Source organism: Sinohyriopsis cumingii, chromosome 12 (assembly GCF_028554795.1).
Source record: "Sinohyriopsis cumingii isolate HCF-2022 chromosome 12, ASM2855479v2, whole genome shotgun sequence".
In the NCBI taxonomy this organism is placed as follows: Eukaryota; Metazoa; Mollusca; class Bivalvia; order Unionida; family Unionidae; genus Sinohyriopsis; species Sinohyriopsis cumingii.
The window spans coordinates 106977030-107003832 of NC_142972.1; the positions used below are offsets into that span (position 1 = coordinate 106977030).

Consider the following 26803-nt stretch of genomic DNA (forward strand, 5'->3'; position numbering starts at 1 on the left):
TTTGATTTCCCTAAGTTTAATTGTCACACTGGGTCCTGGAAAAGGCGTTATGTCATAGTTTGAACTGCATGCGAGGAAGTTTTACAAGAGTATGTTTTAAATATGGGATAGGCCGACCTAGACACACCAAAAGGATTCAATCCCAGCATGGTTCACCTCAGATGTTTCAGTTCGGCAGATAGGCATACTGGCTGAAGATATTGATGGCAATTTATTTTAATGCTATGAATTTTATCAGATTTTATTGAAGCTAGAAAATTGTTAACTTAGAATTTTAGCTGATGCAGCATGACTGAAATTGAGCTTTGAATTCATTGGGTCGCGCATATAATCAGAACAGACCAAATGTCATTTAGAAAGCCTGAAAATATATTATGCTGGAAATGTATGTCAACTTTTGACCAATCTCTGCGTACCATGTAACAAATTTGTAACTTTCAACAATAGATATGTAATTTTAATAGGTCTGATCACCAGCATAAGATGTGTAAACTTCTGGGCTATTCATCTGGCGATTGTTTGCACCAATCTCTGAGCTTATAAACACATATTAACTCCTCCTTATTCTTGAGGAGTGTTTTAAAATATTGTCTGGATATTTTATTTACTGCTCAGTTTAACGGTAGAGGAATGAATGCAATTGAAACAATGAATAGTATCATGGATTTATATTATTGGATTCAGCTAATTTTATTTTCTTTTCGGAGTAAATCTATGCAAGGTGAATTCTAATGTACTAGGACTGAGCAAAATTTTTTAACCACTAGTCCAGGACAAGTGGTTTCAGAAAACTCACTAGTCTCACCTTTGTCTTCACTAGTCCCAACTTACTCTTCACTAGTCCCACTTTACTTTTCTCTGGTCCCAAAATGGTAATCACTTGTCTAGATTTGATGAGACGTATTTACTTAATCCATAGAAGAAGAAAAAAAATAATATACAACATAATTATTTCTTAAAACAATTTAGTTTTTAAAAACATTGGTTGTTATACCTTTGACTTCTTCATGTTCCTGTATATCTGTTTTAGCTGATGGATTTGAAATATGTTCATGTATATGTCTGCCACCTTCCGAGTCATATATTCAAGCCAGGATAACAAGCACACTCAGTATCCGTCCTACGTTTAACCCCTCCATTTTCAAACAAATTTACCTTCGCCGAATTGCCGTTATTACCTTACTTGCGAAAATAATTTAGCAAACTCATTTTATCCACAGAATAACAATTCGATTGCTTGACAACTACTTCTAAAGTGATCATAACAACAATTTTCTCTTTTAAATACGAACTCAAACAGTTCATTAATTAGCGTAATTGTTTCGCTTTAAACACAATATCGCAATCATCTGTATAATCAATTATAAATTAAATAATCATTACTGTCATTGAATAAGTTCATAAAGGAAACCAGCACTGATGTTGGTAAAGTACCTTTCATTAATTTAATTACACTGACTCACTGGATTAAAATCATAGTGAGCCGCTGGTTATGATCTAGATGGAGTAAACTCATTGCAATAAAACCGCGTACAACACTGCTAATTGATCATACTGGCTTTCTTTTGTTTGACGTGTTTTGATTTGCCAATAATTTGGTCGCTTAGCCCAATATGCAGTCAAGCGGTAACAGGATGTAAATGTATACACGAAGAGGGGTAAAATCAAGTATTCAGTACGCCTGGAGAACATGATTGGCCAAATAAAGGTAGATATAGTGATTAAAGCACGAAAATAAGGACTAGCCTGACATTTTTTTTAAAAGCACTTGTCCCCGACTAGCGACTTGGAAAATTGTACTTGCCCGACTTCAAAAATGACTAGTTTGGGCTATGGGATTTGCTCAGCCCTGTGTACAATTTGGGATTAATTACTGCCAAATTATCCTAGATAGGAAAAACATGGGGATATATATTTTGACCGTGTTCTTAAGTCACTTGAAGAAATGTAGGGATATCAACGCATTTATTTAATTTAGGCTACAATAAAAAGTTTTCATATTTTTTGCATGTTTGCAAATTCCCAAAGTCTGGAAAATTGTGACAACATGCTATTTTTAGATATCATTTTTTTTATTCAGCTTTTGGCGTAATATTTTGAGGTTTATGAATGGGAACAAAACCAAACAAAACAATAATGAAGTTAAATCCAAAAGAGTTATCATTTCCTAAAAATGGATTATTCAAATAACCTTGAGCATAGCTACATATAGGCTTATAATGGTGAAGATAAATTTAATAAATAATATAACAATAACATTAGGAAGTACATATATTTGTTTGATCAATATAACACTGTCTGAACAAGCAGACTATGGCATTAAATAACTCGAAATCCTAATACAGCATTATTGAATAGATTGGAAATTTAGCATAGTAATCAGTAATGCACCAATTCAAGAACGTGAAACTTAAGCAGAGCTTATGTTAGTGAAAAATCTTATTTTGGAGCCAAAGTATCCAAAAGACATTACCTGTGAGCAGTGAAAAAATGTATATAATTAAAATGAGGAACAGTTTTTAAACTTGTTCCAAAGTCTAAGCTAGTTATTTATATGTCCCATCGGCAGGCGTGTCTCAGTTTTGTTCATATACTAGTGAGGAACAGATTAAAATCAACATATTAATGCATATTAAGCTAGATGCAACATCATTTAAAGATTTTGATTTCAATAGGACTCTAAAAGAGCATAGCTGGAAAGAAGATAGACAGATTTAGAAGTGTTATGTATATATTGAACTATGGCCATTTCCTCCTTTCCCTCCTTTTTGTACCTCTCCCCCTTTATTTTTGTAACAAGTGTCCCCCCATTAGATAAAATCCTGGCAGCATCTCTAAATGAAAGCACTGGAGTACATCTGGAGAAGAAAGTATAGAAGCTATACGGCAATGATTAACATCTGATTTACATTGACTTTATTAATAAATATAATTTCCCTTTCATATTACATTTATTTATTTTTATATTGGTTTTGTTTCTTGTATTTAAATTAGTAACTGAAGCAGAACACTTAATATCATCACTAGACGGTGAGAACTGAAACCTAGTCATTGAAAAGTCATTGAATTTCAGCTTTCCAGTTCTGTATGAACCCTGAAGTTAGAGTGTAATTAACATTGTGACACTCTACTGTATTGGGTAAAGTGATAATCTTGTAGTTAGAGTGTAATTAGCATTGTGACACTCTACTGTATTGGGCAAAGTGATAACCTTGTAGTTGGAGTGTAATTAGCATTGTGACAATCTACTATTCTGGGTAAAGTGATAACCTTGTAGTTAGAGTGTAATTAGCATTGTGACAGTCTACTGTGTTGGGTAAAGTGATAACCTTGTAGTTAGATTGCAATTAGCATTGTGAAAGTCTACTGTGTTGGGTAATGTGATAACCTTGTAGTTAGAGTGTAATTAGCATTGTGACAGTCTACTGTATTGGGTAATGTGATAAAATGACAAGGACCAGTATGTGTTGAGACTCACATGCCTCCATGAATGCTTTATAAACCAAAATGTTTTTAACTTAAAAAGGATGAATTGCATCCAGGAAAACACCAGTACATTTTTATTTGAAATATTGTGTAAACCTTGTATATATTCTCTTGATATCATTCATTTTTGCACTGTAATATTTGAAAGTATCCTCTGAAATATAGATTTTAGTATTGAAATATTTCATGGGGATATGTTTTGTTGATAGATCAGTTATATATTTGACTATTGTGAAACTTTTGAAACTTAAAAAAAATGCCTTTTGTATGCCCACTTTAAAGTTGAGAGCATTTTATTATCACTGTCCATATGTTACAGCATCTTATTATCACTATCCCTCTGTTAGAGCATCTTATTATTAAACTGACCATTTGTTAGAGCAACTTTTTGTTAGAAGTTCAGATAGCTCACATCAAATATTGAGTGCTTCACATTCTTCCTCATGATTTTGGGCTTAAAGGTCAAAGTCACTGATTCAGGGAAGACAGCTGTCTCCTCAACATAACTCAAGTTTTCCAGAATCTACGATTATCAAATTTTGTGGATAGCTTGCACAAAGGATAAGAATATTTTAATTATTATTGAGATTAAAAGGTTACGGTCAGTGTCATTGAAGGTACAGAAATTGTCTCCACTCAATAACTTGAGTTTTCGGCCATGTACTGCATCAATTGTATGTCAAAGTGCTTAAAGAAAACAAACAGTCAAAAAAATAATGGTTACCTCGCAATAATTTGAGTTCTTTGTAATTTTTCATTACCATGTTATGTAGATGGTTTTTACTTGGAGTGGAAAGAACCCTATTGATTTGAAGTCAGTAAGTGAAAGGTCAAGGTTACTGAGACTGAAATAGTCAAATGTGTTATTTTGCACAATAACATAAACTCTACAACACATCCTTCAAACAACAGCTGTAGATGGCTTGCACTTAGAGTAAGGAGCAAGGTAATTGATTTTGGGATCACTGTTACTGAAAAAAGAGAATGGATTTTGCACTAAAGTGTATTTATTTATATAGACAGTTGATTGACTTGGGGTGCGTGCATACTGTGCCTTTGACACTCCTGTTGTTTATTTATTTTCAGAACTGATTGAGGTTTGGCTAAACTCCATACATTCCTGTGCAGCATCACCAGAAGCCAGAATCCCCCCTGTGATTTTGGTGGGAACACATGTGGATAAAATTATAAAGGTACAAATTATACCCATTACCATCAGATATGTTTGACCCTTTTATTTTCTGCCTGAAGGGCTTATGATACGGCCCGTTGTCCATTGTCTGTCTCTAAGCATACATTTGTTATCGTCACTAATTTTAAACTGCTTGGAGGATTGCTATGAAACGTTAACATGCATTTATCTCATGGTCTGTTTGATCCAAAATGGAAATGATGCCTATTTGACATACAGTATGGCCAACACATTGTCCATTTTGAAAATCTTATTATCACTGTTTTTACTTAATGGATGTTAATATCATCATGGGTTTTTCTCTAAACATTTTCTTATCATGTTGGTTCTAAACAAAAATTGTGCCAATATGGCTGCAACAGCAATCAACTTGAAACTCTTGCAGTCACTACTCTCATGAATGGAAATTCCTGATCAACATGGAATGTTCACCAAAACTGGTCCCTAATGGAAATGATGTCATTCCGAGAGCCAATATTGCTGCCATGGTGGCCATCTCGACGGTCTTGTTGACAGTATTCCTCCAGAATGGATGATATGTTGACATAGGGTTATCGTTATAAGACTTAACTAGGGCCAATCTGATATACACTGTTTGGGGAGCTATCTTTAAAATCTTTTTATCTCTATTACCCTTGAACAGAAAGTCATATTGACATGGGGTTGTCACCAGAAGAACATTTTATTATTTCTAGTCGGTTTTAGTGCACATGTATCCAGTGTGACTCCAATCTTGTTGGCACTCTTTATAAATGGAAATTATTATCATTATGGGGTATTCAACAAAAGACTTGGTGTACAGTTTAACGTGAATACAAAAGATACTGAACTGACATCCAATATGGCCATCAATGTGGCCATCTTGAAAATATTATAACTACTCACATTCACACTGGGTTATCACCAAGAGACTTGCATCTAATAGGGCCCAGCTGAAAATGGTTTTCATTACAATATTTTCTATGGAGATATCAAACAATAAAGAATGAAAAGAGTGACAATGTTGAAAATATATCTTTCCAGATTTTGGGGGGTTAGCCCGTTCAAGGGCCATTTTAAGGTTCAGTCCTCTGCATCGTGGTGCCTCTAAATTATATCTCAGTGTTGATCAATTGCAAATTTATTTCGTTTAGCTAGTGTGCTAAGGAGGCCAAATATTGTGGAGTGATGAGATTATATTGTAGGAACAACTGTGTTTTCTGGAGGATGAAATTTTCAAATGTGAATTTCTTATTTACTTTTTTTACACAGTAAAATATGTTATATTTTATCCTGGAAACATAACCAAAATTCACTGGCTAATTATAACATAAATAACCATGGTTTACAAAGGGAGGTAATAAAGTGACTGTATTCAGTTTGTTTGACACTTTTGGGAATTGGATTTAATAAAGTGGCTTTGTACATTTGGGAGAAACAGTATTGGACTTTGGATGTAATACAGTGACTATTCATTTGAGTGATGGTGTATTGGATTTTGTAATAAAGAGACTGTTCTTTTGATTGACATTGTTTTGAACATTGGAGGTAATAAAGTAACTATTGTATCTTTATTTGATTGACATGTTATTAGACTTTGAATGTAACAAAGTGAATATGTTTTTTTGAGTGAAACTATTTGACAATGGGTGTAATAAAATGACAGCTTATTTGAGTGACAATGTGTTGGGCTGTGGACATAATAAAGTGTATATGTTCATTTGATTGACACTGTCTTGGACTTTGGATTAATAAAGTGACTACCAGTATGTTCATTTGTTTGACACTGTATTGGACTTTGGTAACATCAAAACGTGTGAATGGCAAAATTGCAAAATTCTGAATTATTGGTTGACTTATTATGATGTACCTGCTTGTTGATAATAACCTGGGTAATAAAATGGACAACCGGATACCCTTTATAAAATGTTTCCAAGATCAGATTGAGACAGAATAACGCTTATAGTTTCGGGCTTGTGTCATGAGTGCATTTATTCATTGTCACAGGGGCTCATATCGTTGCTTTCAGTTTACTTGTCATGCATATTCTATATAATAATATAAGGGAGGAATCTTCTCTTTTCTCGCGTGCCCTGTTTAAGGATCAGTGCTGATATTTCAACTAGATTTCGCACAGCATAATAAACTTGGTACTGAGCATTAGCTCAGGCATTTGACATTGTATGCCTGTTCAGAGTTTGGCTTGCTAGAATACCTTTAATGAATGACAGACGAAGATGTCAGAATTTTAGGAAAAGTCAACTGGGTACCTGTCGATCCTAATGATCGGTTACTCGGGCACCTGATCAAAAGTAAATTATATTAAAATTTTAAAACTTGAACTGCTTTGTTGTAAGTTCATCCATGCCAACCCCACGAGAGGTATAAGCGTAATTATTATTAATATAAGTAGTAAAAAGGTCTATCTAAGCATAAAAGAGTAATCTATATATTACATGCCATAATTGCAGAAAACCGTATTGAAAACGTACATTATTATTGCTACATACCTGGATCTGTTGCAGTATAAGCTTGTTTTCTCTTAGATTAGCTAAGTCCATATGGATTAATACAAAAATACAGACACAAAACAAAGTGATAAATTATTTATGCACAACATTCATTGTAACTAATATACATCACGTATTTAACTTTTGCTGAAACGTTGTGAAGTCAAGTCCAAATATTCTGAATGCTGTAATACATCACTCTTGGAATCCTCTAAAAAAATGTAAGGTGTTATTGATTTTATTTTCCTGATGCAACATATTCTTCATTATAATAAAATTCCTCTCCAACATTTATTAGTAATGTAACATCGACGATTTACATCGATAAATCATGTTTCACTTAATATTTGGTGCCATAGTTTTTCAATATAAACTGGTCTGCTACTAAAGTGTTTATCAAACTATAATAAATCTTTAACACATGGTTTTAGATTCAAGAAACCTGTGTTTTCTTGGAAACATGTCATGTGCAGTTGGTATAAATAGAAAATGAGGAAACTGTTTGACATACATAAAAGATCAGTAGACGGATGTCTGTGATGGATAAATGTCACATGACATGAGCCTCGAACTGTACTAATTATTCTATGTCTCTCTATCTCGAGGTTGCCAGATATAATCTTTGATCTGAATTTGGAAACATGTTGTTTTTATACATGAACTAAACAGGTGCCCTTTAGATAATTATATTACCGTGGTAATTATGAATGAGCGAGTACCCATATACCCGTTGATGCCTTTCATGCCAGATTATTTTCCCATGGTTCCACTCAACATTACCATGATTGTGTCCACTTAATTTACAAGTGCAACTGGCTGAATGGAATAATGCCCTCTCACTGGCCAAGGGAAAATGACATACTATACCTATTTACAACTTATTTTTGCATTATTATATAGATCATATCTGACTGATCATTGCATTGCAAAAAAAGATACAAGCCACTGTGGCGGACCCGAGTGGTCTAAAGCGCTTTATGTTACGGATCACTGCCATCTCACCTCTGTCTGCGTGGGTTCGAGTCTCGGATACGGCTAATGTGGGTATGTGAGAAAACTTTCCAGTAGCTTCTCGTGGGTCGGTGGTTCTTCACGGAGTTTTCCTGGGTTCTTGCTCCACCATTAATACTGGCCGCCATGTATAGCCTATCGTATGCTGAAAAATGGCGTTAAACCCTACAACAACAACAACCAGCCACTGTGTTCAATGTTAGACCTCTGTCTCCTTTCCTTATTTATGGTATCTACATGAAACAATTCTAGGAAAACATATGCGCTTCATGACAGTGAAAGCATGTATCACAGATTCATCATATTTTGATACTTTTTGATAAAAAAGTAAAGAAAATCTTTGAGGTCTAACGATGGATAAATGTACACAGCATTGTTGAGAAGGACTGAAATCCGTGTTTTCCCAGTAGAAAAGAGTTGTTTGTGTTTTATTTGTAACTATGATTCTGTCTCTTTTGTACCAACATAAATGTCAGGCCAAAAATCTGCTACATTTTGTAACATCTCGTCCTCCTAAAATTCTCAGTCTCCGTCATAATTATGCTGACAAAGATCAATTGCACAGTTAGAAGTGTATCATTATTTATATCGAACTTATATTGAAAAGAAATGGTCATAACAATCTTCCTCCTTTAGAGAGGTATTTCAGATTGTTTGACAGCTACAGTGTGCCATCTCAATATGCATTGTGTGGAATATTAAAAGAGCATGCCATTCTTTTCAATCAAAGCTCACAAGGTCTGGGCTATTGCTGCTTCTTGGTTCTTTTGGAATAATTCCTCTTTGGATGTTATGACAGTTGTATTCTGGCTTTCAACTCTCCATTCCTTTCATTTCACTTTTGATTAGTGGTACACTATTGTGAGAGTACCTTTAGGTCCATTTGTATCAGACCCACATGTACATTTGATTAAAGGTACACTTTAGTAAGGGTGTCATATTTACCTTTGCTTAATGGTACACGTTAGTAAGGGTATCAGATTTACCTTTGCTTAATGGTACACTTTAGTAAGGGTATCTTTCAGCACAGTTGTATCAGACCTACAAACTGTCAAGAAGCCCTTGAGTGACAGAGTGGTCTAAAGCGCTGTCCGTTACGGATCACTGCTATCTCACCTCTGTCTGCGTGGGATCGAGTCTCCGATTCAGACAATGTGGGCATGTGAAAAAGCTTGACAATAGCTTCTCTAGCGTCGGTGGTTCTTTCCGGGGAATTCCCGGGTTCTTCCTCCACCATTCATACTAGCCGCCATGTATAGCCTATCATGTACTGAAAAATGACGGTAACACAACAACAGCAACCAACTGTCAAACCTTACTTAAGTCAGCAGTAGAAAAACTTCATGACAACAAATACAAGTTCACTTAACAATTTATCTAAAGCCATCAAATTGTCAAATTCATCAATAAAATAAAACATCGGTGAGAGAATTGTATTACGTCCATAATATTATAGTTGTTGTTGTTGTTGTAGGGTTCAAAGCCATTTTGCAGCACACGATAGGCTATACATGGCGGCCAGTATTAATGGTCGAGGAAGAACCCGGGAAAACCCCGGAAAGAACTACCGACCCACAATAAGCTACTGGCAAGCTTTCTCACATACCCACATTAGCCGAATCCGGGACTCGAACCCACGCGGACAGAGGTGATATGGCAGTTATTCGTAATGGAGAGCGCTTTAGGCCACTCGGCCACTCGGGGCCCTCTAACATTATAGTTATATGCGGGATAACACTGGCAAATTCGGCAATAAAATAAAACATCTGTGAGAGAATTGTATTAGTGCCTTAACATTACAGTTATATATTTGGGATAATGCTGGCAAATTCGGCAATAATACAAAACATCTGTGAGAGAAATGTATTACTACCATAGCATTATAGTTATATGGGGGATAAAACTGGCAAATTCAGCAATAAAATAAACCATCTATGGGAGAATTGTATTACTGCCATAGCATTATAGTTATATGGGAGATACAACTATTTTAGCAATACTTGCCAGATAAATGATGCGGAATCCCCTCCTCCAACAATGCTCACATTCCCCTAAGTTTCAGTCCAGGTAAACAAAGGCTGATATTCCAGTTTTATTGAAGTAGACTAAGGTGTCAAACTAGGATCATGTTAATTTTATTATAGACCTTCAGTTACTAATTGGAGCAGGGAATAATGTTCATTGGGTCTTGGGCAGGGAGGGACTAGAACCATGACAATGCAATGATATCACATTTATTACATTATTAAACTTAGGTCAGTTGTATTCTCCCCCTCCAAGAAAACTCAAATACCCAACCAAACCAAAGTATATTTTTGTCTCAGCAAAGCATTATAGGATCAGCAGATTTTCTGTGTTAACATAGAGGTAGATACCTTTTTGCTCTTACCCATTCCTTGTAATGAAATGGTTTTGTGATAAGACCAGTGTCTGAAACTATGAAGTCTGATTTGAATGAGCCGTGTATGGCATACTGTAAACAGTTAAACCCAAATTCATATATGATATGCCTTATCAGAGAGTTTCAAAATGATATTCATGTCAAGATTCAAGTGGTATGGTCCTACATATATTTGGGCTGTTGCACATAATTTCCGCAAGGGAGTTTTACCAGCATTGTTTAACTTCTTCTTAGAAACGGAAACCAACAAAAGGAAAAGAGTCAAAGACAAAGTCTATGACATCTGAAACAGTACAGGTCACACAGCCCACCACATCAATACCATCTGTTGCTGCCTCCAATGAACAACCCAGGGCCCCAACCATCCTTGGAGCTGTGAAGAACATCTTTAAACCACGGAAAACAAAAAAGGTAGCAGAGGCGACACCTGTCTCAAGCATGACAGGTAGGTAAATAGGATGGGTAAAATCCATAAATAATAGTTTGCAGTATAAGAAATGCACTTTTCTTCTCTGATTGATTATGGTCCTTTGGTTTGATCAGTTTTGCTATTCATTTCAACTGAACTACAGACACATGTCATAGCAAACCAGGTGGGTCATTGATAGTGGTTAATTTAAAAAATGATTCAGTTTGGGGAACCACTAAAGATAGTCTGTTTAAGGATGGTAATCATGTAATAGAGGTATGACTGCTATTTATATGTGGCTATTTAAACTAGGTTATCACAAAATAACGGTGTAACTTCTACAATACTTTTTTTAAGGTTCTGATAAAATATTTCTTTTCCAATACTTCCTGTGTTTTGCACAAGGAGTATGAGCAATATTAAGTTGTGATTAGTAGTTATTTTTACCATGGACTGAAACAAACAATTCAAATTCAGTGTAATGTAATTCATTGCACAACACACCAGAAGTGTGCCCATCAAATTGAATCTAAGTCAGCAAGATATGAATCAACAGAGTAACTTGGCATAACATTGATTATTAAATTTATATGAGTGCAGTACTTCATTATACATTGGGACACATTTGGAATGTCTCCTTTATAATAAACATGCTGTTTCAATTAGACAATAGGGATTTACAAGATTTATGTTATGCTGCTTTCTGTCCTAAAGGTGTTTCCATACATGTATGGGATAATATTGCTGCTGTCAGGCTGATAGCTTTTAAGTACTAGAGTTAGTGTATATATCACAGTAGACCAATCAGTTGTTCTCTGCCTGAGTTTGATTAAGACTTAGGTACTTTAAGAATTGATGCAACAGATATTTGAAAACCAATTTCCTGTCTGTATATTCAGCAAATTGTATTCTCATTTGAAAATTGATTTCAGCACTAGTCAGCTATTAGGAAATGTTGATGAAATTATTAGAAATGCTGGCTATTTTATTTTAAAATGGTGATAGCTAGTGATTGACTCTGAAACTAAAGGAGTGGAAGAGAGGGTTTCATACTATGTCCATATTAATTACTGGTTTAATGCAATTAAAGGAAATGGCAACAGAGTAAATATGAGTTGTAAGATTGCTGATACATACTTGATAAGCATTTAAGAGACAGTGATGTAAATCACCATCATATTGCCAAGCACGCATTGGCAAAAGCTTAATAATGATAGTTTGTGTGTATGTCTATTTACACCAATTAATAGCATAGTTTTCCATACTTCAGTGATGTGGTCAATTTCTCAAGTTCATTTGCCACCTGAGTTGTATTACTTGGTATGTGGATATATGTTGATATATACAACACCATTTTACCCCAAAAATACGTTTAACAAAAACCTGGTGGGAAGCTGCATCATAAAATATTCCCAATACAGGTGTGCATACCATCCCAGTTGAAGAAACGGGGGCAGTTGATGGCTGTTCCATCAACTCCAAACTCTGTTGGAAAATGATTTTGGGTTCAGATATGCTACATTTATGAAACATAGAGATCGCAGCATAACATATTCATTTTTGCAGGTGCACATGCTTTACCTGCTGAAGATCATCTCAAGGAAGAAAAGAAGTCAAGACTGTGGCCAGGCCGCAAGAAGAGTGCAAAGGTTTGTCTGTCAGTTATGACAATGGTCACAAGTAGAAATGTTTTAGTATTAATACTTCTTCTTGGAATAGTTCTTGTTATCTGCTGTATATACTTATCTGGCAATTGAATTGCTGCAACCATTGATCAGACAATTGTATCCATTGATTGGATTATGCTATCTTTGCATCTGGTTTGTATTCCTGGAATTCAATGCAAGACTTTCAATACATTGGTTTTACAACTAAGCAATGGTAATGACTGTATCTGATGATCATCGATCACTTGGACATAAAACAAATCATGGAGGTAATTAGACTTAGTTAATCAAGATTATAGAAGAGTACAATTACCAAAGCAATCCACAAATAAAAGAGTGCAATTACGAATGAAATTCACACATAATAGAAAGGGTAATCCCACATCACAAAGTCAATAGTTTGGAGTGCAATCACCAGTGAAATCCACACATAATAGAAAGGGTTATCCCAAATCACAAAATCTATAGTTTGGAACATTAATGTTGTTTGGTTTACATGCTTTGCAGATGACTCTTCCTGTTTTTGTTCATCACACTTGTACATTATTCCTACTACCAAAATGATCCCGTTTTGTGTTTCATATCAGAAGTAATAACTGACCTTAAGGATATCCTGTTTTAGGTTTCACATACGAAGTAAAACCTGACCTCAGTAAAATCATGTTTTATGTTTTATATCAGAAGCAAAAACCGACCTCAATGAAATCCTCTTTTCTTGTTTCATCTCAGAAGTATAACCTGACCTCAAGGAAATCATGTTTTTTGTGTTTCATATCAAAAATAAAAACCAACCTCAAAGAAATCCTGTTTTGTGTTTCATATCAGAACTAAAAACTGACCTCAAGGAAATCCTGTTTTGTGTTTCATATCAAAAGTAAAACCTGACCTCAACGAAATCCTGTTTTGGTTTTCATATCAGAAGTAAAAGCTAACCTAAATAAAATTATATTTTGTGTTTCATATCAGAAGTAGAAACCGACCTCAAGGAAATCCTTTTTGTGCTTATATCAGAAGTTAAAACCGACCTCAAGGAAAAAATCCTGTTTTGTGTTTATATCAGAAGTAGAACTGACCTCAACGAAATGTTGCCTCTAATTTATAACAAAGACAGCTTACAAATGTTCGTGTAACATGCATCATTTATTCAGCTAGCTTCAAGCAAATTGCAGTTTATCTAGTATATTGTCCTTGTTATTGACAGTCATTTATGTAGTTATTGTTCTTGTTACTGACAGTTATGTAGTTCTTACCCTTGTTATTGACAGTCAGTTATGTAGTTATTCAGGGTTCCCACGCTACCAGGAAATCGGGTAAAGGTCTGGAGAAATGATAAAATTTTGCCGACCGTGAAAAGTCCTTGAATTTTGCAAATATTGACGAGTCTCCGAAAATCCGGGAATTTTCCTCCACAATGTGACGCCCGAAACAATTACATAACTGATTCGTAACTGATCGTGGGTTAAATTTATCGAGTTACAACCAGAACAATAGTAGGTTGCAGTGTGGATCATTTGGGTGCTTGCCATAAATATATTTGTTGAGACAATCCAAACGCTCAGTGGATTAGTTTCAATGGACTTTTTGTTTCACAGACAGCTCGATATCCGTATTTTTGGTATGGAATGTATGAAAACCAGTCCAGGATCACAACAGGCCAACATGGTGGCGCTAATGCATAGCCACTTACCGAATGGGATAGCAAACTTAAGCATTGTTAAATTGAGTTATACCTGCATGAAATCGATATGAAAATTATTTATTTTTTCAGAAATTACGAGAGTATTACAATCGTTATGTCTTTATTCTGCTGAAAGAGGATGAAACTAATGCATTGGTGAAATTATAGCTATTTCGATAGTATGTCACATGAGCACACAGAATCTCACCACCGACATTGTAAAATATTGTATAAATTGTTTTAAATAAAAGTCGTATACTGGTTGTAATAAAAATACAAAAACGAAAGAGCACAAAATTCTATATATTTATTCCAAGACCAACTTTGGAGTTTAGTTGTATCACGTGACTCCACGTTGACATGTGCTACTATGCTTGAAGAATCAGACTGGCCAAGTTTATTGTAGTTGTTCTCAAAATAAATATGTTGAGAATTATATGTTATTTCTAGTTTTTACAAAAGGTATCCGACTTTCATTTAATATAATTGAAATTTTGTACAACAACATTTAAAAGGTGTTTGTTGTTGATATAACGCGACTTTTGGACTTCCGATGTCGTTGTTTGAGATTTATGAAGTCATGTGACTATTACCGCGAATGGCGAGTACCGGGTCAGGTTTCATCTATGAAGAGTTTCGTCTAGTCTTTCAGAGGATTAAAGACATAAGGATTATAATACTTGCCATTTTTGAAAAAAATAAATAATTTTTCTGTCAATTTCATGTAGGTAAAAATCGATATAACCTAGTTTAAATTTGCTAGGCGCACCGGTAAGCTATCTTATGATGGTGGCAGATTCCAAATGTTTGTTATTATTGTTAAATGTCCTTCACATAAATAAAACAAATTACCAGTCTCCACAGAGTAAGGTTCATAGAGAAATCAATTACAGAAAGTTTGCTATATGCAAGTTCTAAAATTGTTGTTTTGAAATTTAACTGGCTCACATCTGAATCAGTATACACAAAATAAGTGAATAGAAAACTCTTTATTACATCCAAATAGAATGAAAAAGAAATTTAAAAAGTATATATTGTGTAAGATCCTTTTTCCAATCCTACAGATCCGACTTAATGCTATCAGTGACTGAAAACACAAACTGAAAACATAAATCTTGTGGTGAATGGACATTCTCTAAATATTTATGTCTGAGACGAAATATTGTTGTTTGTCATTACAAATTAGCATGAATAGACTTATACATTCTATAAATACTTCTGTCAGCGACGAATTCAGTGTCTTTGCCATTGCTCATATTTTTGGTCAATCAATTTTTAGGGCAGATATTATGAGATCTGTGAGAGATACTTTAGGCAGATCCGCTCTTATCTGAAAGACAAACCGACCAGGTTTCACTTGGTTGATGAGGACTTTGCCATTGACAACACTATTGTAGACAGCAACTTGAAAGACTTGAAGCGGAAAATTGTAGAAGTGGCGTCACAGCAACCATACTGGGGTGAGGAGATACCTGCACGGTGGCTCCCCCTGGAACAGGAGCTGATGAAGCGAAAGGCTGCTGGAGTAAAGGTACACATTTCCACTCACAGTTTGAAACATCTATGCCAAATATATAATTATTTGATTTGGAAAAGATTAACTTTATTTTGTCACACTAAGTCTATCATGATGAATTCATATGCATATTTTAAAACTTTAGTTGAAGTTACACCATGTTAATGTTTGGTGACCATGAGGTTTGAAATTACAGACCTGCCAACCCTCATGATTTTTGCATGAATTCCACAACTCTTGATAGCGACTCACACTGCATGCAAAAAATCACGAATTTCCCTAATCTCAATCGGCTTAAAACAGGAATACAATAACTTGTTTCCCATGTAGTGCTACTCACGATATCAGCAGTAGTCACAGATGCCAATTACGGTGCCACACTGCTAGTCACGATGTTAGTAGACCTATATCAAATTGTTACAGTTTGCCCTGTAGCAAGCATTTTAAAATTCTTTAGTCTATATTTAGAACAGAACGTTTACAAATACCTGTGAAGAAGACTGGAGCCCAAATGGTATTTTATTTACATGGCACATGTACATACTAATAGAAACTATAATTAGTTTTAAACATACGCTAAGTGAAGACCACTATTTTGAGTGTATGAATTTTTTAGATGTTGAAAGATTTGCATATTTTGTAATATGTTCAATTTCATATTTTCCCCCATATGTGCCGACACCACAAATCATTAACCGATCGATATTTCATCTTCTGGGTTAATACGGTTTTTAATTAAGCTACATTATAGTTAAAATGTTTTCACCTGCATGGAAAAATAAACATATTCCACAAAAAGTGAAGTATACGTTGGAATACAACAAAAATAGGCTTTACATTCAACCATCAAATATCGATTTACATTATGCCTTTTGCACACAGTGGTCCACGAATTTAAAAATTGGGAATGTGCACATAGGCTTGTTTTGTTGCTTTCAATAGCCGTTATACATGTACTATATAATAATAGTACTATATAGATTATATATGACAGCTAAATTGTACGCAACGATACAAGCCCCAGTGGGCATGTGGCAGAAACGATCTGAAAAAGTATCTTGGAAAAAGCACATATATATTGGGAAAATTAAGCATGTGGCAGAGACGATATGAAAAAGCATACTGATAGGTAAAAGCACCTATATATTGGGAATATTAAGAGCTTCCAGAAGATTTCAGCTCTGGAGTACTTTAGGCCTTTGAATCAAGACCTGCAAACTACCATTGCTGATTACAATTCCGAAGTACTTTAGGCCTTTGACTGAAGACATGCACACTACCATCGTTGATTTCACCTCTGGAGTACTTTTTAAATTCGAGTCAAGACCTGAAAACTATCTATGCTGATTTCAACTCTGGAGTTCTTCAGGCTTTGAACTCACGACCTGCAAATTACAGTTGATGAAGCATTGTGAGTGTTATTGTTGAACATAACCTGCCTTTCTCTGATGGAAATCAGCAACAGTGGAGGAAAAATAAGGGATTCCTTATGTGCAGAGAATTTCTAACAATTTTAGTCACCAAGATCATCCACCAGGCAAGAAGTCGGAACTGTTTTGGAAAAAATTTACCATAGCCAAATTGAGTAAGTTCTAGTCTGTCACAGACAAATAGCATCGAGTTTGTGTATATCAGCAGTAATATGGCTTCAAATAAATTGGTATATATCATTAGCGTGAATAATTTGTTTATGTTTTGGATTTTCATATAACGCATACTGACCATCAAAGTGTCATGGCATAATTTTGCAATAATTGTGTTTGATGGGATGCCAGCTCTAGAAATTGGTTAAATATACACTTCGTTCTGTAAACGTTTGAACCTAACCATGACTATCCCCCCCCCCGCCATTTTGATTTTTGTTTATATGATTTAGTGATTCACCTGTGCTATGACATAATCTATAAAAAATTGATTTACATTACCAATTTGTGTCATACATAAATGGAGTCATAGAGTGAACATTATAAAGTTTTAGTGTGATGACATAAAATAGATTAGGTGGCAACACTCAGCTTTCAGGATTTTTTCAAATGCATGAAATGCAGTTTGCAGTTGCAAGAACCATACATGCAATGCTTCAATTATACCAATGGATTATTGTTGGAAGTACATTTTTGAAGGGGATAGATTTGTTAGACTGTGCAATGAAATACCTGTATCTGTCAGACCTACAATACAGACTATACAAGACCTTGTGCAATGAAGTACCTTTTTTCTGTCAGACCTACAAACACTATACAAGACCTTGTGCTGTGAGCTAACTTCATCTGTCAGACCTACAGTACACACTGTACAAGACCTTGAAAAATGAAGTACCTTTATCTGTCAGACCTACAATACAGACTGTAAAAGACCTTGTGCTGTGAAATGCCATCATATGTCAGACCTACAATACAGACTGTAAAAGACCTTGTGCAGTGAAATACCATCATCTGTCAAACCTACAATGGAGACTGTACAAGACCTTGTACAGTGAAATACCATCATCTGTCAGACCTACAAAACAGGCTGTACAAGACCTTGTGTAATGAAATACCTTTCATCCGTCAGACCTACAAAACAGATTATACAAGACCTTGTGCACTGAAATAGATTTTCTTGTCAGACCTACAGTACAGTTTAAATAAAACCATATGCTTTGAAATACCTTCATCTGTGAGACCATATCTCGGAGATAAAATAATATCCAGCATGGTCACCTCTATGTAATTTAGGTAAACTGTTATAATACCGCTGTCATCTGTATCCACACAGTTGAAGACCTATTTTTATATGTACACTCTCACTAAACTATTATAATACCACTGTCATCTGTATCCACACAGATGAAAACCTATTTGTATATGTACACTCTCACTAAACTATTATAATACTGCTGTCATTTGTATCCACACAGAAGAAGACCTATCTTTATATGTACACTCTCACTAAACTGTTATAATACCACTGTCATCTGTATCTACAAAGATAAAGACATATTTTTATATGTACACTTTCACTGAACGAGTTTTATTTTTCCTCTAACCAAGGCAGTTGTCAGGGCACTGATCGGCCAAGTGGTCTTATGCGGTCACCATTACATATCACATCCATCTCATTGCTGTCTGCTTGTTTTTTTTAGTACATGACAAAGCTTGTCAGTTTCTTGCCATGGATTGGTGGTTCTTTCTAGGGGGGGTGGGGTTACGGATTCTTCCGCCATCATATATACTGGCTGCCATGTAAAGCCTATTTGTTGCTGAAAAAAACAGCATTAAAGACCATAACAACAGCAAAAATCAGGGCAGCTTTCTAGAGTGGTTTTCATAGCACCAACCACAGGTCACTATTTCCTGTATTTTATGATCCACATACTTGATTAAATTTTGTAGTTATCCACAAAGATGAAGACCTACTTTCATATGTACACTTTCAATAAACTATTATAATACGACTGCCATCTGTATCCACACAGATGAATACCTATTTTATATATGTACACTCATTGAACGAGGTTTATTTCCTGTCCAAGGCAGTTGTCAGGGCGCCGATTGGCCAACTGGTCTAATGTGGCCACCGTTATAGATTACTTCCATCTCACCGCTGTCTGGCTAGCTTCTTGGGCTACGCCAATGTAGGTACATGAGAAAGCTTGCCATGGATTGGTGTTTTTCTGGGTTCTTCTGCCACCATTTATACTGGTTGCCATGTAACGCCTAACCTTTGGTGAAAAACAGCATCAAACACCATAACAACAACAAAAACCAAGGCAGCTGTCTAGAGTAAATTTCATAGCACCAACCACAGGTCACTATTTCCTGTATTTTATGATCCACAGACTTGCATTAAATTTTGAGGTCCAGAATGGCTCTAAAGAGCTCACCATCACGGATCTTTGCCATCTCACCTCAGTCTGTGTGGGTTCGAGTCTCAAGTTTGGCCAATGTGGTTATGTGTGAAAGCTTGCCAGTAACTTCTTGTGGGTCAGTGGATCTTTCCGGAGTTTTCCTAGGTTCTTCCTCCACCATTTATACTGGATGACATATATAGACTCCCTTGTGCTGAAAATTGGCGTTAAACCCTAGAACAACAACAGCAGCATTAAATTTTGTAGTTAATGTTATTGTTCAGCATCTGTTCATGGCATAATGTATGAAGCTATGAAAGTATCTCTGTTAGTAACACATCCTCGCCACAAACGACAGTCATTAAACTATGAATGCATCTATATTAGTGGTACCCCTTTACCACAATGGACAGTCGTCACACTATTGATGTAACTCTATTAGTAACCTAACCTTACCACAAAGGATGTTGCCCTAGGTGGCTGAGTGGTCTAAAGCACTTGCCTTTACCAATCACTGCTATCTCACCTCTATGGGTTGAAGTCTATGGCTTGGCCACTTTAGGAATGTGAGAGAGCAGTCAGTTACTTCCAGTGAGTCAGTGGTTCTTATGGATTTTCTGAGTTCTTTCCCCACCAGTTATATTGGCAACCATCTATAGCATATCTAGCCCTGAGATATGACTTTAAAAACCAAAACTACAGCAACATTACCACAAAGGTCAGAGTCATCAAATTATGAATGCATCCCTGTTATAACTTAAAGGAAAGAACCATTAGGCTAAAATTTAATCTCTATTAATATTACACCCATACGACAATAAAATATCATTAGGCTATGAATGCAGCTCTATCAATAATACACCCAGACCACGAAGGAAATGATCATTAGTCTATGAATACATCTCTGTTAATAATACACCCATACCACAAAGGAAAGAACTATTAGGCTATGAATGCATCTCTATTAATAATACACCAGTACCAGAAAGGAAAGAATCATTTGACTATGAATGCATCTCTATTAATAATACACCCATACCGAAAAGGAAAGAATCATTAGGCTATGAATGCATTCTCTATTAATAATACACCCGTACCACAAAGGAAAAAATCATTAGGCTATGAAAGCATCTCTATTAATAATACACCCAGACCACAAAGGAAAGAATCATTAGGCTATGAATGCATCTCTATTAATAATACACCCAGACCACAAAGGAAAGAATCATTAGGCTATGAATGCATCTCTATTAATAAAACGACTCTACCACAAAAGAAAGAATAATTAGCCTGTGAATGCATCTATTAATAATACACCCATACCAAAAAGGGAAGAATCAATAGGCAATGAATACAGCATTATTAATAATACACATGTACCATAAAGGACTGAATTATTAGGCTATGAATGCACCTCTATTACTAATACACCCATGCCACAAAGAAAATAATCATTAGCCGTTGAATGCATCACTATAAATAATACACCTCTACCATAAAGGTAAGAATCATTAGGCGATGAATGCATCTCTATTAATAATACACCCATACCACAAAGGAAAGAATCATTAGGCTATGAATGCATCTCTATTAATAATACACCCATACCACAAAGGTAAGAATCATTAGGCGATGAATGCATCTCTATTAATAATACACCCATAGCACAAAGGAAAGAATAACTAGGCTATGAATGCGTCTCTATTAATAATACACCCGTACCACAGAGGAAAGAATCATTAGGTTATGAATGCATCTCAGTTAATAATACACACGTACCACAAAGTTAAGAATTATTAGGCTTTGAATGCATCTCTATTAATAATATATCCGTTCCACAAAGTTAAGAATCATAGGCTATGAATGCATCTCTATTAATAATACACCGGTACCACAAAGGAAAGAGTCATTAGGCTATAAACGGATCTCGATTAGTAAAACACTTACCTCAAGCTTTGTACAATTCACACACTTGGGGATTAATGGTGTGCATTACATCCAAGTAAATTAGTTACAAGTGGCATATTTAAAAGTCAGCTCTGCACATCATACAATTTAAAAAAAAAAACAGTTAACCCTTAAAGTTCTTGTCCTTACATCTGTCTTTTCTTATGTAAGTAACTGTTTGCACATTTAGGTTCTTCAACATGACATGAATGGTTGTTAAACTAAATTTGATTTGCCCTATGTGTTCTGGTGCAATCATTATGTTGTAGTGTACAATGTACGTCAAGACAAGTTGACAAATGAAAGTTTAAAATATGGGTTACCTGGGAAACATAAAAAACCTGATTCTCAGCTAATTTGTTTCTCAAGGTAAATTCTTATTAATGATGACAATGAATTTTAAAGCTTTGCAATATATTAGATTATTGTATTTGGGAAATGGCTAATGGAAGTACTACTGGGTGACTTAAATACAAATTCAATATACATGATACATGGACAGAAACAAATGTCATGCCTGTCATCTAAAAGGGTAGAAGGCCAAGCCTAACTAAAGCAAAGGAAGTTTAAATGTTGAGTGTAATTTTCATTTTGTTTATGAAACAGTGTAGTCAAGCAGGATCATATGCTACAAAACTATAAGGCTTAAAAATCCAAAATTAAATTTAAAAAATATATATTCATCAAAATCCCTGAACAAGAATATGAAATTGTTGGACTTAAAATTCTAATACAGCATTACGGAACAGTTATGAACGTTGTGTCATAACAGTCAACAAAGTTTGCTTAAAAAGTCAAATGTCATCAGAGCTTATGTTAGTAATAGTTCTTATGTTGGAGTGGAGATATCTCAGTGACAACACCTCAGTAGTGGAATGCTGTATATAACAACCATAAAGTCAAGAGTATCTAGATAAGCTAACTAGTATTCATATGCCCTTTACAGGCAGCAGACTGTAAAAGGGGGTTCTCAGCACAGAACAATACTTTTATACAGATAAGGACCAGATTTAGCTCAGAAACAATGCAAGGTTAATGCTTGAATAACTAGAAACAAAACCTACTTTGATTTATTAGTTCACTAACAGAGTGGAGCATGAAGAATAAATAATGGTAGCCGAAGAGTTATGTAAATGTTAAACTATGCCAAAATGGCTTCATTATGTACCATTTAACATCACGTAGATTTGTCCTCGCTGCCGTTATGATTTGTAATCTTGACAATTATAGTCAGTAGTAATAGCCACTAATTATCAAAGTGAACAAGCTCAACATGTTACTAAGGGAAGCCATAAAAGCTATCAAACCATTTTCCTGCTGAAATGTGTATTCTATATTGATACTGCCACTTCTCAGCTGTTACTACTGTTCAATAATTGTAATTTTAACAATTATCAGAGTGACTAAACCGGACATCTCATGATAACACAGCAGTAAGGCTAATCGGATTACATGTACTTACCCTTTTGTATGGATTAAAATTTGAGTCTTTCTTGGCTTCATGGAATAAATGTGGCTTCTCGCGAGGAGTAAATGATATATTAGTGGTAAATGTACTTTACTCAACACTTCTTTCAGTAACGAAAACCTGACATTGGAAAACAGAAATCTGATTACTTAACACATGTTGTGAATAAAATACTGATCTGGATACACATTAAAATAAAATGCGGCTGCTTGTGAGGGGTAAATTTAATACTATTGCACTAATATGCTGACTGCTGGTCAAGTTAGCCAAGTGGCCTTTCGTGAGGGGTACCATTGAACACAAGCTCTTCGGCGCCAACGGATTCTGGCTATAAGGAACGGGTGGCCACTGGTCAGGGGAGCCGGTCAAGAAGGGGACTACTGTATCAGCATGACACTTTCATCAATAGGTTTATTCGTTACCTGATAATTACTAAGTGAAAATGTTACTTTCAATTTGGATGCTACAATGGCCATCTTGGGCATAGTTTTGTCTGTGATGTCAACTTTGTTCTTAATTAAACTGGCACTAATCTGATGTTTATGAAATCCACCACAGTGTTGTTATCATTTAAGAATATCAGAGATAGTTTCAGCACTAGCTGTTTAACAGGAAGAAATGGTATATTTTAAATTCATGGAAATTATTTTCAGCCAGTAGAGGATGACTTTGATGTTGGGGCTCATTTTACTCACTGAATAAGAATTCGATGATTCATCAATGAGTAAATATTTAAACTCTAAATTTTCTGAATTTGTTAACATATCAGTATATAATTTATGCATTTGAGATCTGACCTCATGATTTAACAACAATAATGTTTGACAAGGCTTTATATGTGTGTGATCAAGATATATTTGGCAGTATATCTGTCTGATCAGCTAACAGCCTCGCTACTTGACATGGCATTATACCACTAACAATGCTTGATATGGCCTTATATATGTGTGATCAATCAGTTTTCAGCTTATTGCACAAAACTTGTACACTTGTAACTTGTTTTTCCCACATTTTAATCTTATATCATTCTCTACCAACAAGAAGAACTTTATTTGGTTTGTCATAGTGACATCTATTGGATTTCATGAGTCACATCCCTTAGTATATAATGCCAATTAAACAAGAGCATCTAATAGCAGTGCATTATATATTGGTCAAAAATGGTGGAGGCAGTTGACTTTAAAAGGATACGCTGTAAGTTTAACATCAAAAGTACAACTATGTACCAGAGAGACACTAATACAGTTGTATGAAAGTATGACTGCTACCAGAAAAACACTATTACATGTGTATTTGCTTATTTATGAATCCATTTAAGTTATGTGATCCCCTGGTTTCGATCATGAAAGAACAATGTTCAGTTTGAACAACTTCAGTTTGATTGCATAGGATGGTTTGCTGACACATCCAATGAAATTCACTGACCCATAGCACATAAATATCTGCTCAGTCCTCCAAATTGTAGATAGGCTAGCGATGATTACCTGTCCTTAACGTTATATATAGTTCCAATAATGCCATAGATGATGCCTGTCCTTAACATTATTTGTAGTTCAAATGATGTCATGCAAGAAGCCTTTATAGTTCAAATGATGGAATACAGGAGGCCTGTCCTTAATATTATCGATAGTTCAAATGATGGAATACAGGAGACCTGTCCTTAATGTTATCCATAATTCAAATTATGGCTGAGTTGATCAAGCCAACCATGTCAGATCACTTGGATATTGGCATGGTCATCAATGTTTGCCTTTAGCATATACATCCAGGATGCATGACACATGGCTAAGGTGATGAAGCCAAACTGTGATCTCACTTGGACATTGGCAAGGCCATTGTTTTAGAAGGTAGCATACACATCCAATATGTGTGACACATGACTGACATGATCCATCCACACTGTAAGCTCAGTTGGACATTGGTAAGGTCATCAATGGCACATTTAGGAAGTATGACACATGACTGACGTGATCAAGCAAAACAGTAACCTCACTTGCAAAGTCATCAATATAGCTTCCAGCATATATATTGAGGATACCTGTACACAACTAAGGTGATCAAATTAAGTTATACAAAATTCTGATATTGGCAAGGTCATCGGTGTAGCTTGTTGCATATACATCCATGATATATGACATACAAAAAAGATATCAAAGAGAAACGGTTAGTTTACTTGGATATTTGTAAGGTCAAATAAGGATATATATATATATATCTTGCAATACGGTAAATATATAATGTAACAATGGTGACACAAAGAAGCAGTATCATGCAGATACATATTTTTATAAAATCAATAAACCAATAAAACTAAAGACTTTTGTCAACTTGTAATTGCAGGTGATTTCTCGCCTAGAAGTGGACAAAATAAGCAAGGAAGGAACTCTCCGAATAGAGAAAAGTGAAGAACTGGATTTGTTTCTGAGATTTCTGCATGAAACAGGAATAATCATCTACGTCAGGTGAGATTAGATTGGTTAATGCTTTAACAGTCCTGTATTGTAGATGGTGCATTGTGTCCATGTTTCTGACAGTGTATTCTGGTTTCATACCGACAAAAAAGTTTCCGATTCAACCATTGAATAGTTTAGTGACACATCAACACCATCCTAAATATATAGCTCTGAGAAAGATTAGGCTGGGGAAAGACATGCAAAATAAAGATAATGGCAGAAAGGGTCATATCCTGAAAATATCATAACAAATGTAGAGATAATTTACATTCATTTAAAAACGTCCATTTCCTTGGATGGAATATCACATCATCTTGGGATGCAATCCAAGACAAAATGATGCCTCCATTGGTAATTTTTGTATTTGTCCTCATTTCTGTACTACTTTATCTTTTACTACACAACATACTGGAGGGTAAATCAGGCATAGTCAACATCCTCAAGTCTGTACAGTGGGTCACTTGTTTGAGAACCCTGGTCTACATGCTCAAGTCTGTACATAGTATATCTCTTACATAATCCAGGGTGCATTAGGGCTTACTGTACAGCATACTATGTGTATTATACGTAGTCTACATCTTCAAGCCTTTACCTACTGTATCTCTAACTGTACACTTCTCGAGGGTGCGTTAGGTGCAGTCGACATCTTCAAGCTGGTACCCACTGTATCTCTAACTGTACAACATACTGGAGAGTGCATTAGACATAGTCGATATCTTCAAGTCAGCACCTACTGTATCTCTAACTGTGCAGCATACTAGGTGCATTAGGCATAGTCGACATCTTCAAGCCTGTGCCTGCTGTACCGCTAACTGCACAACATACTGGAGGGTGCATCATTAGGCGTTGTTGACATCTTCAAGCCAGTACCTACTGTATTTATTACTGTATGATATACTCGATGCATCTGGTCCAGTCTGCATATATGAGTTAGTGGAGGATGCATCATAATTATTATGCATAATGAAGCTCCCAGTCTGCATGCTGTAGCTGACATAAGTTATCTATTACTTTATGAAATAGTTGAAAGTACTTCAGGCCTAGTCTGTATCCTCAAGCTTGGATGGGGGGGGGGGGGTGTTTTGAGCTGGTAAGGAAACATTTGCATATATATGATAATTATGAATTTCATGTAACTATATACAATGAAATTCATGTCAAAACATTTGGAACCAAATTCAATTACCTTTTTGTGAGATTTTCAAATTACTGTGGATTTCATTGATATGAAATAAAGTCTTTTCTATGTGCTTTGTG

The 26803-nt window shown here is 35.4% G+C and overlaps 1 protein-coding gene across 1 annotated transcript in view; it reads left to right on the plus strand.

The window, feature by feature from the left end:
* LOC149787203 (uncharacterized) overlaps positions 1-26803 on the plus strand; it is a 76860-nt gene that overhangs the window by 15964 nt on the left and 34093 nt on the right. Inside the window, exons 5-9 of the mRNA XM_089976067.1 lie at positions 4573-4679; positions 10814-11024; positions 12555-12637; positions 15613-15864; positions 25434-25555. Of these exons, the coding sequence (XP_089832193.1) occupies positions 4573-4679; positions 10814-11024; positions 12555-12637; positions 15613-15864; positions 25434-25555 (775 nt within the window). The remainder of the gene's footprint in view (positions 1-4572; positions 4680-10813; positions 11025-12554; positions 12638-15612; positions 15865-25433; positions 25556-26803) is intronic.